The sequence below is a fragment of the Falco rusticolus genome, chromosome 3, assembly GCF_015220075.1.
Source record: "Falco rusticolus isolate bFalRus1 chromosome 3, bFalRus1.pri, whole genome shotgun sequence".
NCBI classification, from domain to species: domain Eukaryota; kingdom Metazoa; phylum Chordata; class Aves; order Falconiformes; family Falconidae; genus Falco; species Falco rusticolus.
Genome location: NC_051189.1, coordinates 82,048,719 through 82,066,593, shown reverse-complemented (window position 1 = coordinate 82,066,593; position 17,875 = coordinate 82,048,719). Strand labels below are relative to the sequence as shown.

The following is a 17,875-nucleotide window of genomic DNA, read 5'->3' as shown; positions in this document are numbered from 1 at the left end:
ATTCCAAATGGACCTTAGCCTTCCTTGTCATCTCCCTGCATGTTCTGACCACATCCCTATATTCCTTCCAAGTGGTGTGTCCCTTTTTCCACATTCTGTAAACTTCCTTCTTGTGTCTGAGGTTTGCTAGAAGTTTCTTCCTCATCCATGCATGCCTTGTGCCTCCTTTGCTTGATTTCCTCCTCATGGGAATGCACCTATCTTGAGTTTGGAGGAAGTGATGATGCTTGAATATCAGGCAACTGTCCTGGACCCCCTACCTTCTAGAGTCCCTAACCCATGGGATTCCTGCAAGTAGGTCCTTGAAGAGGCCAAAGTTAGCTCTCCTAAAGTCCAGGGTTGCAATCCTACTTGTTGCCCTGCTTCCTCCATGCAGGATCGTGAACTCCACCATCTTGTGGTCACCGCAGCCAAGACTGCCCCTAACCTTCACATCCCCAAACCGTCCTTCTTTGTTTGTGAGTACAAGGTTCAGGAGCACACTTTGCCTGTTGGCTCCTCCACCACCTGTGTCAAGAAGTTATCATCAGCACTCTGCAGGAACCTCCTGGGCTGCATGAGCCTAGCTGTGCTGTCTTTCCAGCAGATGTCAGGGAAATTGAAGTCCCCCATGAGAACCAGGGCCTGTGACTGTGAGATTACCTTCAATTATCTGTAGAAGGTCTCATTGACTTTCTCTCGCTGATCAGGTGGCCTGTAGCAAACAACCACAACAGTGTCCCCCATGTTGGCCTGCCCCTTTGTCTTTACCCGTAAGCTCCTGACTTATTCTGCATCTACCCCAAGGGAGAGCTTGATACATTCAGTTGCTTCCTTACTAAGGAGTGACTGCACCACCTCTCCTGGCTGACCTGTCTTTCCTAAAAAGTACACAGCCATCTGTGACAGCATTCCAGTCATGTGAGCTATCCCACCATGTCTCTGTAATGGCAATGAGATCATGGCGCTGTGACTGCACACAGATCTCTAACTTTTCCCTCTTTCTTCCCCATGCTGCATGTGTTGCTGTACAGGCATTGCAGAGAGATATTCAAGCACGCAGATTTTCCAGGAGGAGTGCAAGTGGATCCTCTGTAGCCACATACGCCCTTGAGGTGGCTGGCCTTCTGGTACTCACCTTGGGAGGCAGCTAAGGAGCTGCTCTGGTTGGCCTGGCTTATTCTACAGTTGGATGCGATGGCATGAGCGTTGTCACATTGGACTCCTCCCCCTGAGTCCTTCAGTTTGAAGCCTGCCTCACCACACTGGCCAGTGATAAAATCTTAACTTCTATTGTGTCCATGGTTTTTAGTATTTAGTGGAATTACACAGTTTAATAGGCTCCTTTTGAAAAGGTGCTCTCCGCTGGGTATGTCTCTAAGATGTCAGAGGTAGAGAGATCATTTAAAATTGTTCCACTGATGCCTATTTCCTTTTGTCTTTAATAATTCGTTAGCATGAATTCATTCTGATACTTAATGGTTGTTTAACTTCAGCCATATAGTTCACAAACCACTTGCATCATATGAAGTATATTGTTCTCTCAGAAATTACTGGGCAGGACCTACAGATCTTGATGTTACTGGTCAGAGGGTGTACACTGTGGGGCTTGAGAATATTCGCAATTCTGCATTTGTTTCTTAGGTGTGGTCTGTTCCTTTTGATGCATGTAAGTCCACAGGGAATTTGCTTCTGATGATAGGTTTAGCAATTCTGAAGCTATGGGCAACATGTACCTCAGAGAGCCAGTTTCTGTAATAGAAAACATTTGTTGTCCATTGTACCCTTGTACTATATGGGTAATATAAAAAAATGGACAGTGGATCGCTTATTCATATGCCACTAGATTTTACCAAGGAATTATTTGCTGGTTTGTGTCTTGTACTTGCAATTTGTCAGTATTTGTCTTAATTAAAAGCTTTAACATATTTAGCTACACTTTATTTGGGGCTATTAATTTATAAAGGATGTGCTTTATCATGGTACTTTTACTGTTCATTTTACTGTTTTTTTATGAATGTAATAGATCTAATTTCTACTGGTATACTATTGCTTTTAGCAGTGTGCTACTGTACTTGCCTAGAAGCAGAAAAAAACACTTTCAGTTTGAGATTGGAATTAAAAGTTTATTGATGATCATTGCTATTGGAATAGCTGGAAAAAAATACCAGAGGCTTTTTGATTGATTGACTTTTTGTCTGTTTTGAGGGTTTGGGGTTTGGTTGTTTTGGTTTTTTTTTCATATATTGATTATGACCATTTTATTTCAGGAATATCAACCTTGTAACACCAATGCCTGTCCAGAGTTAAAAAAGACAACTCCTTGGACACCTTGGACCCCAGTCAATATTTCAGACAATGGTGGCCACTATGAACAACGTTTCCGATACACCTGCAAAGCACGATTGCCTGACCCAAATTTGCTAGAGGTGGGAAGGCAAAGGATTGAAATGCGTTATTGTTCCAGCGATGGCACCAGTGGATGCTCGACAGATGGTAAGCAAAGCTCGAGTGGCTGCATGATGCCTCCTGCTAGCAAGGTGTCTGCAGTTCCATTTTCAGCACAGAGTGGAACTTTTTTGCTTGCTGTTGTTTTGCATAACATAACTGATACTGAAAAGGAGGGCATAGTGATCATAATGAGGAATCTAGCTTATATTTCTTCTGGATGTAGCTTCATGACTCAGACTAATCAAGTGTCTTTTAACATCAGTTATGAGACTTGCCAGGTTATTTTAATATTCTTTATGATAATCTGTGAGCCATGACGTGGCAGTCCAGTTTGTGGGGAATTCTGTCACTTCTGGGTTTTTACTGGGGAGAGTTTGTGCATCTTTAATGTATTTGATAAATATTTAGCTAGAATACATAGTACTGATGATGAGAAGAACTTTTTACACAGTAATCCTAAAGTAACAGCTATAAGATTCATGCAGCTGTTTAACTAAATGAGGACTTTATGAACTGGATAATTTCTAGTATAAAAGTTTATGTTATGCTATTGCTAGCAATTTCAAATTCTGTTTCTGAGATGGGAAACTGAACTCCTTCAAAGTCTTTTCAAATTTAGATGAATTTAGATTGGAATTGTTTTTTCTTCAGAATTTTGTTCTTTCCCAATCAATAGTACATGGTTTTGAATATGTTATGTGTGCATATATATATATATATATATAAAATATAAGAACTTGTGACAGTCACTCTAATATTATTATGACATTTAATTAATTGTCTAGTTTTAATTATCTATTTTATAATATAAAATTTCTTTTAAAGTATTTTATTTTTATTCATTAATCTGATGTTCAGAAGTGAAAGAAAAATCTCCAAGCTAATCAGGCAAAGAATGCGCCTGAACCCTTGTCTCTTGCACTCTGCCTGAATGTTTTATTTAACAAAACATAAGCACTGTTAAGTGTCTCTTTTTAAGTATTTCTTGTTAAGTATTATTTTTTATTTATATAATCTAAGAAAATATTTATTTTTAATTATTATATTTGAATATTTATAGACCTGGTTTCCACTTACAGAGCCTTTGGTATCTTCACAACCGGTTACCCAGGTTAGCTGAAAAAAGGTATAACTGAAGGCATCTGGCTTATCTAAGGCCACAAAGAGAGAATGGATTCTGAGTCCTTGGGCTTTCTAGCTCTCAGTATTTTTTTCCAGATAGACCAACTACTGTGAAAATCAGTGTCTGTATTGTGTTTACAAGGCAAAGTTTTGGTGGCAGGGGGGCTGCAGGGATGGCTTCTGTGAGAAGATGCTAGAACCTTTCCCCCCATGCCCTTCATTCTGTGTAAAACCTCTATTGATTCACTTGTCATCTGTGCCTTTTTGGAGGGGCAGGATGTTAGTAATTTTTAAAGAAATACATTGCAGTGAACTGCATGAAATAATAAAGCAAAAGCCATGGTACTCCAGATGAGATTCAGTTTAATACCCTATGTCATTCTTGTTTCAGGCAATCTACAGTGTCCAGTGTTTATTTTTCAGGTCTGGATAGCAAGGCAGATTTGGCGTGGGGCAACTCTTGTAACAAGTGTTTCTGCTATTCTCATGTTTTCATCCAAATTAAGTTTCAAACTAGCATTTGGCAAAGATTTTGCTCTGGATTGCACAAGGATACCATTATTTTCCTAAATAAGACTTTTGGATGGTGGTGCTGCTCTTTGCTGTCTTTAAACGCTTAGGCATTTATGACACCTTTTAAAAATGTCATAAGACTAAATGAGAAAGAGAATATTTTCCCCGTCAGATAGTACAGAATTAGGGGAGTTGTTACAACAACTAGAAGTAGATCTACAGAAGAATCTAGATATATTCTTGTCTGACAGCTGAGATGTCAGCACTTAAGAATGGAGTGTACGGAGCTACTTAGAGAGCAGGTTAGTAGGGCAAACCAGTGCAAGAGCCAGTTTGTCCTAGATCACATTGCTGAAGAAAATTAAGCATGGAGACGCCTTTCTCAGCTCTGAAGTCATGATCGTAAGTCCTCTCCTGGAGTTGGGCTGACTTTTTCTTACAGAATATAGTCAGAAGTAACAGTGCCTACGTTTTATTAAATAAAGCGTTCAGGCAGAGTAGTGCAAGAGATAAGGGTTCAGGCGCATTCGTTGCCTGATTAGCTTGGAGATTTTTCTTTCACTTCTGAACATCAGATTCATGAATTTCCCGGTGGCGTAGCTTATTTGTCACATCTTGCTGAAGCTACTGCTTTGCTTCATTTGGAAATAATTAATCATTGGACTAATGCATGGGAGTTGACCCCTTTGCATGGTAATTGAAATGTTCATCTGGGAGAAGGATTTTGGCTGACTAATCCCCAAACTACTGAATATTGAAATGCTTTATATTGAGTAGTTGACAGAGCAGAAACTGTTATACATCTGTCCATTCTTCCTAGTGAGTGTCCTCATAACTTTGTCATTACTTCATGCTCATTCTTTGACTTGTTGGCCAGTGAGTCTTTTATTATTCTGTAATGAAAGATCAAACCCGATTGGTGTTCCAAGAGGCTGCATTAACCAATATGCTTCTGGTGAAAAGGGTTACTGTTACGTCTCCTTTAGCCACTTTTTTTTTTTTTTTTTTACCTTGTTTGCTTAGGCATTTTGTGATTATGGATGTCAGAACAGTATAGAGTGGAATATTTGCCGAGGGGGTGGGTGGTGGTGATGGTGGTTCGGGTTGGGATGGGATGACAGGTGGACGGGGGCCGTTTTGATTTGCTGATGTAATGAAACTTACTGACTGCCTCTAAACTGCAGGATTCAGGAGCACTTCCCTGCTCCCAGGTTTGGGTTTGGGTCAACACACCACCCCTCTACTGCTCCTTGATTTCATGGGAATAAAATACATAAATAAAAGTCATGTGTGTAGCTGTAGCTTTTGAAACAGAAGGATCTGATGAGAATGGGAAACCATGAATTTTGGCAGACACCTTCAGTATTTCTGGCTAGATAGCAACGAAACATCGTAACTTACTTCCACCTGACCAGAGCCTGGATACTGTGAAACATTATTTCATTATGTCCATGTTGAACATTAGCAATTTGCAGGCTTTATAGAAAGATCAATCCTGATACAGCATGCTTGGCATAACTCATTACCAAAGATGTGTTCTGCAAAAATCAGTTCTCTGTTCTTTGCAGAAGAAAGCCATTTGTTAGAAATATTCTCATTGCCTATAATCTTCCACTGTGCAACTACAGTCATGCCATGTTTCACTCTCAAACGCTAGCAAAGCAAACTATCTTTGCAGTCTGAACTTAGAGGTAGAACTTCTTGACAGAAATGCACTAGACTCCTCCTGAGTATTGGAAGATTTCTATCGAAACCAACCAAGCAGTAGCATTTGCACACTGGGAAGAAAAATATACATTGTTCTCTGCCTCTGGGTTTTCATATAGTGCTCAGATAGGAAAGGGACAGCTATTTCATGTAAACTGAGAGACTGGGTACATTTTTGCACGTATTAGTGCAAATGTCTCTACAGTCCAGCATTAAAAGTCTAGAAATTGCACCACCATAGGCCTTAATGTATGCTTATGGAACATATTAAATATCTACATTAAACATGCTAACTGATTCTGTGTAGGATTATCTGTTATATAAACACTGAATTGTATTGAAAATGTACGTGTTTAATCTACAAGGTATGAAGTTATATCATTTTTCCAGGTTGACTTTACCTCACCTAACTCTAGACTCCATTGTAGTCTGTAAAGACAGCTGGCATCCCTGAGGAATGAGGGATCCATCTGAAGATAAGCATCTGAAATAATGAGCACAAATCACCCTCTAGAAGCACCAATTTCTTTCCGTGGTGTGTACAAAGGAAACAGCAATGATGAGCTTAGACAAGACACTTGAATATGACATGGCCAAAGTCAGACCAGGTTAGCTCCCAAAATACTTTCAGAAAACAATTAAACAAAGACCACCGTTCTATTTGCTTTTTTTCTTTTTTCTCTTTTTCTTTTCTCTTTTCTCTTTTCGCTTCTCTCTTCTGTTCTCTTCTGTTCTCTTCTGTTCTCTGCTCTGCTCTGCTCTGCTCTGCTCTGCTCTGCTCTGCTCTTCTCTTCTCTTCTCTTCTCTTCTCTTCTTTTTGTGTGTGCACATGTGCGTGCTTGCGTGTGTATGTAATCTGAAGAAAAGTCACAAATTCCTTGAAGGAGAAAAAGGCACATGGAAACCCAAACTTCAGTTCCCCATTGTCAATGCTTTCTCTATGTCAAAATTAAAACAATAGTTTCTTTGAAGGTAGGATAAATTTGGTCTCAAATACTGTTTTAGTGACCATGATCTCTTGTGAAGAGATTGATTGAATCCTAGTGATACCCACAGGAAATTTATATTGCATTCAGAATTCAGTACAGAACAAAACAGGTTCTGATAATCAGTATTGCCCTGCAGTCAGGAGGAGTATGTGTTGAGATGTTATCTTTTATGCTGTCTTATTGAAGCTAAACTGTGGTATTCTGATATAAGAACAAAATTAATTGTGGAAGTTAGAACTGAATTTGATGACAAATTCAAGTTTGATTGACAAACAACAACTCTTCAGTGGAACTTGGGGATTAAATATTTCAACAGAGAAAAACGAGGTACAAGAAGTAAAGTTCTCGTGGTAACATCCTCCATCTGCATATTGTCTGTTTTCTATTTAAATATGTTATCTTTGCATTGCATTAATGTTTGTCATTGCATTTTTACCATTTACATTTTACTAAGTACGTTTTGAAGGTTTATACGGTTTTTATAAGTTATAGTATATAGGCCTGAAAGTAGATAAGTGTTATGCTTCAATGATATTGTCAAATACTTGCAGAATATCTTCAGAAAGTGACAACACTGAAACAATCTTTGCTTATCCTTGTTACCTGCTGCACTGCCAACCATGTTTCATGCTGTCATTTAGAAATGATTCAGTATACTTGAATTTTGGCTCCAGACCATCTTTTCCCAAAGCCATGAACCTAGACTGCTTGGATAATTGAATTTTCTTTGTTAGGTTTGAACAGGAGGACATAAGGCATAAATCAGTCAAGTAATATAATTTATCAGGTGTCGCTGCTGCTTCTTTCTTATTTAGAGCTGTATTCCTTAGCTACAGGCTAGAGTAGAATATTATTATAAATATATGTGCTTTATTAGAGCCTCACTTTTAAGGCAAACTAATTGAATTTGGCTGGGAATGTTGCAGACTTCAAGAAGAATCAGGCCAATCAAAATCTCATTACAGGCTTTTGCAAAAGCATTTTTTTTTCTCCTGTACTAGTCAGGGCAGGTAACATGTCTCCAAACAGGATTAATTTCTTGTGGAGTTATAAGACTATTCAAATTTGATGAAAAACTTTAAAAAAAAATTACTTAGAAATTGTCAAATCATCTTTGTTTAGATCTGTATCATTTAACTTAATTGGACAATTTTTTTTTGTTATACATGCTTGCTAGGTATAATAAAATAAGTAAGTCAGCAGGAGGGCTTTGCTAATTTCTCTGTAATTTTATCCATATTGAACAAAGCATAAGCACTTAGTATCACAGAATCTCAGGATGGTCAGGGTTGGAAGGCACCTGTGGAGATCATCTAGTCCAACCCCCTACTAAAGCAGGCCCTCCTAGAGCAGGCTGCACAGGGTCACGTCCAGGTGGGGTTTGAATGTCTCGACAGAAGGAGACTCCACAGCCTCTGGGGAGCCTGTTCCAGGGCTCTCTCACCCTCAAAGTAAAGAGGTTTTTCTTTATATTCAGCTGGAACTCCCTGTGTTGCAGTTTGTGCCCGTTGCCCCTTGTCCTGTCGCTGGGCACCACTGAAAAGACCCTGGCCCCATCATCTTGATACTCGCCCTTAAGATAATTGTATGCATTGGTAAGATCCCCTCTCAGTCTTCTCTTCTCCAGTGTAAACATGCCCAGCTCTCAGCCTTTCCTCGTAACAGCGGAGATGCTCCAGTCCCCTCATAAACTTTGTAGCCCTCGACTGGACCCTCCCCAGCAGTTCCCTGTCTCTCTTGAACTGGGGAGCCTGGCACTGGACACAGCACTCCAGATGTGGCCTCACCAGGGCAGAGCAGAGCAGCAGGATCACCTCCCTCAACCTACTGCCCATGTCCTTTCTAATGCACCCCAGGATAAAATGAGACAATAGTTTTCTCCTTAGGTGTCAGTTTGTACCTTCTGTCTTCCCTGATCTTAGAAGGTGGTGGTTATTTTGTCCACAAAATCCCTGTGGTTGCTTTTACTGAGTTTTTTGCAGTACTTGTCGTTGCTTGTAGAAATATTTGCTTTAGGGAAGCACAGCTGCCTGTTCAAAATTTTACTGGGATCAAGAAGTTAAATTGCCTTTTCTAGCCTTGGTGTGCAGCAGTTTATTAATTGAGTATGACTTCTAAATGACTGAAAATCAGCCTGTTGGTAGACTGCAATCAGAAATCATACATTCTAGTCATTCACAGGGCTTTAAGTCAGTCATAGGCTTTCTGAGAATTATTTAGTTTAAAACCTTTGAATGATGAACTTATCATAAAGGCCAGATCTGGATTTGATTCACAGCTGTTCTGTCTGTCTTGGGAAAACAATTCATTAGTTCACTGATAATGCCATGACTGATCATTCTTTTTGCAGATTTCACAATTATTTCTGTAGATAGGCTTTCAATACAGAGAGCCTGTGTGTTGTTTTAGCAACTAGACTTGTGCTCTTACCAAGCCAAGGACATTGGCCCTCGCATTCTGTTTTAGCCAGATATTTTCACCTTGGGGGTAATAAGCTGAAATACAGAAGGCTTAATGTTTTCTGTTGGGTGGCACAGTCTGGTTGCTGCTCTTGGAGGTGGATGCCAAGCAATCAGAATGTGGCCCACATTGCAAACAGAGGCGACATGGATGAAAACCACAGTTTAATGAGAAAGGCAGGAGTTTTTATAGTTTCATGCTACTTGATCTCAAAGATTACACTGGTTTTGTATTTATATCTTCTCCTATTGAATTTGATGTAAACTGTGATACAGACAGGACTCAGCTCTGTATAGCCACTTACTTTCTGAAGTTTTTCTTGAGGAAATTCTACAGTGTAATCTTTTGGTTAGTTTTACATTACTCCCCCTGCCCCCCATCCCCACCACCGTCACAGTTAATAAACAGTATTTCTTAGCTGAAGAACTCAATGATTCTTACTCTTCATCCATTTTCCATAACTTAACAAGTTAATACACATCAGCTGGCCAAAGAAAGGAAGGGCTGGTTGGACCTTCCATTTGCAACAGAGTCTTTGCATGGACAGTTACAAGAGCTCTGCAGACGCATAATAATTAGACCATGAGTCTTCTTTTTATATTAATATTAATATATATGTGTATAATGTGTGTGCATTTATAATACATGCATATGCATAAGTATGTATTTGTGTGTATGTACGCATATGTACACATGACTTATTGTCCTCATGCTGGTATTAGGTTAGGCAAATTCACCCTAAAGATTCATACTTCTTATTAGCTTCTCAAAATAGCATGTGAAAGTACCAATATTCTAATATTAAAAACTTGTTAGGAGGGTGCCTTTATTAAATATTAGCTATAAAGGATATTGAACAACTTTTATTAAAAGAGACTGCATGATCTCAGTCGTAAAAAAAGAAAATGCCTCAGAAGTGCCAGGTCCTGAAACTGAAGGGGTTTGTTACAAAACACTGTCTCATTACTTTAACTTTCAAATATGTCATCTTTTATCTTAGATTTCTTCTCTAGTATCTATCTGTTTTCTGTTGTGTCTGCTGCTATGTTTATATGCAATGCTTTTGTTCAGGCCACACTTTTTTTTCTTTTTCTTTTTCTTTTTTTTTTTTTGTGTCTTTATTGTCCATGAAGAAGATATTTACAGTTTTTGTAGAAATGCAGAGGCTGCATTGCATTGATGGTATACTTACACAGTCTGAGTCTTCTGTCACTGCCAAAGGTGCTCTTTACTGTTTTGCAAGGTAGCCATTCTGTGCCTCTGAAAAAAATAATCTTTCTTACTCTTTTCTGTAATATATCTGAGAGGACTGCCTGCTTAGTTTCTCTCCCCACATCTTCAGAAGCCTAAACTCTTATAAAGCTCAAGAAAGATACTTAGAATAATCTATAAAACAGATTTAAAATGCATCTGTTCATGGTGTTCTCCTTTTACAAGAAGTTGCAATTAACTTCTGAATACAATCAGCAAAGGAGATTTTAAATGTGGAAAGTATGAATATGCAAGAATAATAAGAAAACAATCATTTCTTGAATAATCAGCCAAATCTCCTTCTTAACAGAAGAAATGGATTACATTTACTGCTCATATAAGTCCAAATAAAAGTAAAGCAGGGCTTTTTCTACTTTTTTTTTTTTTTCATTGTAATAAAATATCACTTAATTGTTTAGGTTGGAAGGGACCTTTTGAGATCATCTAGTTCAATCCCCCTGCTTGATCAGTCACCTAATACTGGTGGCCCAGGACCTGGTAAAGTTGAGTTTTTAATATCTCCACAGATGAGACTACACAATCTGTAAGGGTAACCTGTTCCAGTATTTGACCACACTCAGAGTAAAGAGGTGGATTTTTGGGGTTCAGATTAAATACTGGGTTTTAATTTGTGCCTTTTGCATTTTGTCCTGTTGCTGGGTACTGCTGAAAAGAGCCTGGATCCCTCTTCTTTATTGTCCCCATCAGGTATTTATACACATTGATGAGATTCACCTGAGTCTTCTCTTCTCCAGGTTGAACAGTCCCAGCTCTCTCAGCCTTTTCTTATATGAAGGATGCTCCAAGCCCTTAATCATCCCTTGGCCCTGCCCTGTAATTGCTTGGATAAATTCCTATCTTTCAGGTACTGGGGAGACCAGAACTGGGCCCAGCACTTCAGATGAGATCTCACCAGTGCTGAGCAGAGAGGAAGGATCACTTCCCTTGACCGACTTGCAAGGCTTTTACCAAGGAGCCCAGGAAGCCGGTGGCCTCCTTTGCCACAATGGCAAACTGGCTAGTTCACAGTCAGCTTGTGGTCCACCAGGACCGCAAGATCCTTCTCTGCAGAGCTGCCTTCTAGATGGCTGGCCTCAAACTACTGTTGCATGAGGCTGTTCCTCCCCAGATGTACTACTTTGCATTTCTCCTTGTTGAACTCTGTGAGGTTCCTCTCTGCCTAGTTGTAGTGCGACAGAGTCCTCTGCTATGTCAGCTACTCTTCCCAGTTTCGTATCATCAGCAAACTTGTCCAGGTTTTAAAGAGGATTGGACCCAGTACTGGCCCCTGGCATACATCACTAGTGACATTCTGCAGCTGTACTGTGTGTGACTCAACATAACCCTCTGGGCCCAGTTGTTCAGCAGGTTTTCCATCCAATGCACCCTCCACTTATCTAGCCCATACTTTGTTGACTTGTCAGCAAGTTATGGGAGTCAGCATCAAAACCCTTACTAAAGCTGAGATACGTAACAACCACTGTTCTCCCCTCATCCATGAACCTAGTCACCTCATTGTAGAAGGCTATAACATTGTTCAGAGAATATCTAGTACTGTATTTCCAGAAGGTAAACTGATGTTTTTAATATTATTAGTGTCCTAACTTTAATTTTTTACTGTGCAGTTTATGGCTGAAGAGAAAATTCTAAAAGCCCCTCTATGAACACTGTATGAATTACTGGAAAACTGTGAAAAGACTGTTCCTTGTCTTTTATTAAAAAATATTTTTTTTAATAATTTGGAAAGAAGAAAACACAGGGGAACACTTGCTGCAGACCAAACTCCACACTGAAAAGATTCTTTGGAATATTCTTCTGTTTGAGAGCTAAAGTACTTCAGAGCTTTCCCGTAGGATATTCCCCTCCCCACTCACCAATTTGTCAGAAGAAATCTAATATTGTAATAGCAAATAAGGTCACATATTTTTCTTAGGACTGAAAAAGCTACACTTGTCCTGCAAAAAAGTCTTCAGAACATCCTAGGATTGATGTGAATCGATGCACACTGTTGTGTTTTACAAAGAAAATGACTGGCAATCTAGTCCAATTAACACTTTTTTCCATTGTTTACATTGCTGTTAATAACTAAAAACCCCTTAATTTGTAATTCTGGTATAAAAAAAATACTATTATTTTGGTCTCACAGCCTACTGCATGCATAATCTGGGCATTTCCATGAGAAAAGTCATAAAAAATTGCAAAAACAGGAAAGTGGACCTGTATTCATAATTCCCATACTGTTTCTCTGTACTTGCTCCCTTTGTGGATTTGAATGTACGTCATTTTTCTTGAAATGCTGCTTTTATTACCTGTGTAATAGAATCTGGCTCAGCAGGAGAGAAATAGTTTCTCTCTATAATCACAGAAAGGTTTTACCTATTTTTAGTAATTTTTTATTGCTGTTCTGCTGTTTTCATATTAATTTCAACAGTTTCTTATTACAAGTATTTCTGTGTTGCTGCATCATCATTCCAATTTTGTCAGTTATTATCAAGTGTTCAGGAAAAATAGGCAAAGCCTCATCTACTTTGGGAGGGCTGTGAATGTACTTCTCAGGGCAGAACTTCAGCATTATTACTAATGCCATGACCACAGGCAGAAATAGGGTGTAATTGTTTCAGTACTGGACACCACAAATGAGGGGCTCCTCCATTCTGGTTATCCAGAACACTGGTCCTCTTCAGTCCAGGACTGCACCCTTCACATTATTATTTGTAGCTGTTTTCAGTACGCGATTCAGTATGTCTTCTGCTTCTTTAGCTCCATCTGATACTCCCACAGTGCCTGTGCTTGTGGGTAGGGTATAAAACAATTTGTTAAGAATAAAAATTTGTGCTTCAGTTTAAGTGGCAAACAATCCTGCATTTCTCCACTGTTGATGATACCATTCATCTGTACTTACATTAGCAATACTGAAGCCAAGCACAGGCAGGCAGCCACATCCTCTGCTGGTTTAAGTACTATTCATGGGACCTTCTGTCATCACAACCACTTAAATAAGTGCTTGTGATAAAAGCAGCAGCTAGTGGTTCATTGATCATAGAGTTTCCAGTGATGCTAGTACTGGGGAAGGTGAACTGCTTTGGCAACAGTAGGAAATCCCAGTAGTGTTGCTGGAGGTGCTTAGTAGTGGTGCTTAGAGGTAATGCTACAGCTCAAGAGTGAGTTCAGTGTCGTGGCCAAGCCTGAAACTGACAAAGATATTCAAATTAACTGTGGATTATTAGAACTTCACGTGGGACTACATCCGGGCATATTGGTTGTATGCTGTGAATGAGATTCTGTGTGTTCCCCTTTCACTGATTAATAGTGGACCTTCTCTATCACTGTTTAACCTAATGCCTTTTCTCAGTATTAAACTCACTTGGAAAAGATGTTTTCCACTGCCAGATGGTTACTTTATCAAGTTTTCTATCATGTGTGCCTCCAAAAGGCTGACCTCCATAGCTTGCATATGATTTAGAACACTTCAACTCAGTGGAAAATAAACTGTTTTTTAAAGCAGTAAAACATTGCTCTTCACAAAGGGGTGTCTCACTAGACTTGGTGGAGTTATTACTGTACACTATCTAAGGTCTGACTATGGTTAGGAGAAGTACTGTGCATCGCTTTCTAGGACACCCATGAGCCCCTGGGCACAGCAAGCACTGGTGGAGGCAGGCTGGGTAGACCAAGTGAGCAGAGCCCTGCGGTAGAGCCAGGGGAGATGGCCCAATGAGTGGTCACAAGCAGCTCAGTCCTGTCTTCTGTGCAACCTTCTTCCTCTAAAACAGAGGCAATAATACCTATTTTCTGATTACAGTTCCTGTGCAAGGGCAAGATAATTTTTATCAGGTAAATTGACTTTAGATCAGTCAATGCAGCTGTAAAACTTTAACTAAGAGTTGGGTCCAAGTCTTCATTGTAGTTCTCTGCAAGTGATTGTGAAAATTTTATTATGGAAGCAATTCTGGAGATAAAACTAGGGTTTGGACTGTAAGGCTAAATGACAAGACCCTCCTGGTCATATTACTGTTGGAAGCCTAGGAGTAAATTTGAAAAGGTTGTTTTGGGGTGAGATACTGTCTTAATTCAGTATTGGTTTTTTTCAATTCTTGTTTTATTAGGATTGTCAGGGGATTTCTTGCGTTCTGGACGATACTCTGCTCATACCATCAACGGTGCCTGGTCACCCTGGTCTCCCTGGTCTCAGTGCAGTCGTGACTGCAGCAGAGGTATACGTAATCGCAAACGGGTCTGCAGCAATCCTGAGCCCAAGTATGGGGGTCTTCCTTGCCTTGGCCCATCTCTAGAGTACCAGGAATGCAACATTTTGCCTTGTCCAGGTAAGAATCAAATGAAATGAGTGAAGTATGTGAAAACAGCATAACTCATCTTCAAGGCTATATCTTGCAGTAGTTGGTGTGTTTGGATTTTTTTAGTTGTTGGGTTTGGGGTTTGTTTTGGTTTTTGAATAAAGTGCACCTCATATTTACCTTTATAATAGAAGTGGATCTGGGTAAGAATCCCATGGGATGTTAATCAGTCTATGATCAACAGCTCTGCATTTTTTCACCTGTGAGACTTTTACTGTAAACATATAATTTTAAGAAGTAAACTTATAAGAGAAAAAAGACATAATAAATCTGGCAAGACATGAGAAATCTCGCCTAGTCTTTATTTAAACTGAAAATATCATTTTCATCGCAGTGATTGCTGGCATTAAATCAGTGTTACTGTGTGAGGGTAGGGCCTCCAGCAAATAATGTTCAAGACCTATCACCAAACTAGGTGGTAACTCAAGTAGGCCATAAAGATTGTTCTTGGAATCTTGAGCTTCTGCTTCATTGGAAGTTGTTTTATAATTCTATGAAAAGGATTTAAAGTAGAATATATGTTTTCAAGAAAGCCTTTTGGGTTATAAATCATTTTTGTGCCTTAGATATTTTGGGAAAAAAAAAATCTTGGTTTCAGTCACCTCTCACCCTTCATAAAACAGACATCCAAATTCAAAGGCATTTGAGCATTGTAGAGGCTTTATGGAAAAAGAAAGAGGAAGGATGCAGGAGAACACATGAAGAAAATAAAGTGCAATTGGAATAGGAGGGAAGAAACAATAGAGAGGAAGAAGGATAATGACTGAGAGACTTCTTTCTGGTATCAACAAGTAAATTTAGAAATAAGCTTTCATACATCTTTATGTGTAACAGTGCTGCGTATTTGGTTATTGAAGTCTTGGAGATTTTGGCATTTATTCAAGTATGGACCTGAAGGGTGTGTATTTATCTATCTATCTCTATGTGGTTACAAGTTAAAACTGTGTTACCTATATGAGAGATATACTTTTCTAATATGACTATTTTGTCCACTTTATAATTGCAGTGCTTCCCTAAGCCTTGACAGTCACTGTCCATACTGTGCATCAGAATTGAAGCAGTAGATTGGTGCCAAAGATAGGGCTTCCCTTTCAGAAGCACACAGTTTCTTGAAAAACATGCTTCCATCTTGAATTTAACCTAAGTAATGTACTTTGGCAGATATACAACAAATCCAGCAGCTCTGTGAGCATTCTGGCTGTTCAGTGAAAGTGAACTTTTCTGCAGTTTCATGGCTAACAGGAGCAGCAGGATTGCTTGGCAATTTGGATGCCTCAGGCAGTGCCCTGAGGCGTATGAGCCTCCAGCTCTCCTGCTGGTGGGCCACATCAAGGGAATTTCTGTTGGGTATCCTGCTTCAATCTGGGTGAATGCCCACTGAGACATCAAGGTTCTGAAAGAAGCACCTGTGCACAACAGGCCAGCGCTTCCTGGTGAAATTTTCTTGCTGTCTCCAAGGAGGAGGAAAGCAGCTTTAGATGCTCAATTGGTAGCTTTTCTATCTGGCAGTGTAATCATCTGAGTTGATCAAGGGAAGAGATTTTATGCTTCTCTCTGAGCTTAGAGGCATGGTCAGTGAAGGGTGGCCATGTTTTCTATATCAGACAGTGTGTGAGAGAGGTGAGAGGTGGAAGGGAATCAGCCAGCAGAGAACCAACAGCTGGCAGAGAATTATAAAATTGTGGCCCAAATATTCTCCAGATTTGCACAGCATTAGTAGATGCTCTAATTATTTAGTACCTGAACTGCAATCATAATTCCTTGCTTTTCTTAAATAATAAAATTATAAAAAATTCTGTTTCATGTGACTGCACTGTTCATCTGTGAAAAATGTTGGATGTTGACAGTAATGCATTAGGTCAAAGATTTAGGAGGCCATTGTACTAACACGTGGAAGCTTCTCCAGGGATACATGCAGTAGGTGAAGCAAGATAGAACATAGCACCTCCTCATCAGTTCCTTCTTCCCTTGCAAAGGGAAGCCCTCCATGAGACACTTCCTTTGAAGCATGTGGGTGATGTGGTAATAGCTACAGCTCTGCTCACAAGCTTTAAGATACCCAATTGTATTACCGCACTGCAGTAACTGAAGTATATTCATTAAATGGGCCCAGACTATCCATAAAACAGGACTGGGTTTGTTGTTCATCCCTTGCTGTTGATTATTAAATTAAATGCTGTCTTGAATTTTGTTGGATTTTTTCGAAGTTAAAATAAGTGAAAGGTTTTCAGAAGTGGTACTTTCAATTAGCTCTGTGGCTAGTACACATATTTTCTGAAGGAAGTTGTTCCAACCAGGAAAACACAGTTATGCAAACATAAATTTGATGTAGAGGCCCTTGTTGTCTATGAGATAGCCAATACCCAAAACTAAACCACATGAAGTTGTAAGGCAGAACTTGAAATTGTGCTTTGTATAGAAATTATTCATTCTTCTGCTGTCTCTGATTTTGAAAATATTTTTAAAGATCAGCTGCCATAAAGTGTGGTGGGCCTTACAGAAGCAAGAAGGGGTGTCCTAATAGATCTAATAACTTTTTTCACAGAAAAGTTTCATTTCTCTTTTTAGTGCAAAGCAAATTTGAATAAAGATGTAGAGCTTGAATTTAGATGTCTGATAGCCTGTGAGGAATCATGAAGTTCCTCAGCTACAGAACTACTGTTTGCCAGTAATTAATAAGAAATGTAAGGGGCTAAGTCAGATCTCAGTTAAATCTGAAGGGAAAACATTGCAAGCGGTAGATGCAATTGATTATTTTTTTTCTTCAACACATGGGAGAGTAAAAAGTGATTGTGGAATAAGGCTTATCCATAAATTAGACCTGATTATAAATTTGTAGAAAGGGAATAAGTTTTTATTAGAGAAGCATACTGATGAAATTGAATTCTCTCAATTTTTAATGAAAGTTGCTGAAAGTTAAATTGTTGGGTAAACATGAGCATCTATTAGGTTGACACTCAGAGACCTCATCGAGACAGGGGAGACATAAACAGTGCATGGGTAAAGAGTCTTTGGTCCAGGCTCATGCATACACAACCTGGCAGACCC

The 17,875-nt window shown here is 39.3% G+C and overlaps 1 protein-coding gene across 4 annotated transcripts in view; it reads left to right on the top strand.

Annotated features, from left to right (window-relative positions):
• The window catches only part of SEMA5A (semaphorin 5A), a 354,071-nt gene that overhangs the window by 310,857 nt on the left and 25,339 nt on the right, over positions 1 to 17,875 (top strand). For all 4 annotated transcript variants that reach the window (XM_037380621.1, XM_037380622.1, XM_037380623.1 and 1 more), the window contains exons 17-18: positions 2,250 to 2,475; positions 14,579 to 14,797. In XM_037380621.1, the coding sequence (XP_037236518.1) occupies positions 2,250 to 2,475; positions 14,579 to 14,797 (445 nt within the window). The remainder of the gene's footprint in view (positions 1 to 2,249; positions 2,476 to 14,578; positions 14,798 to 17,875) is intronic.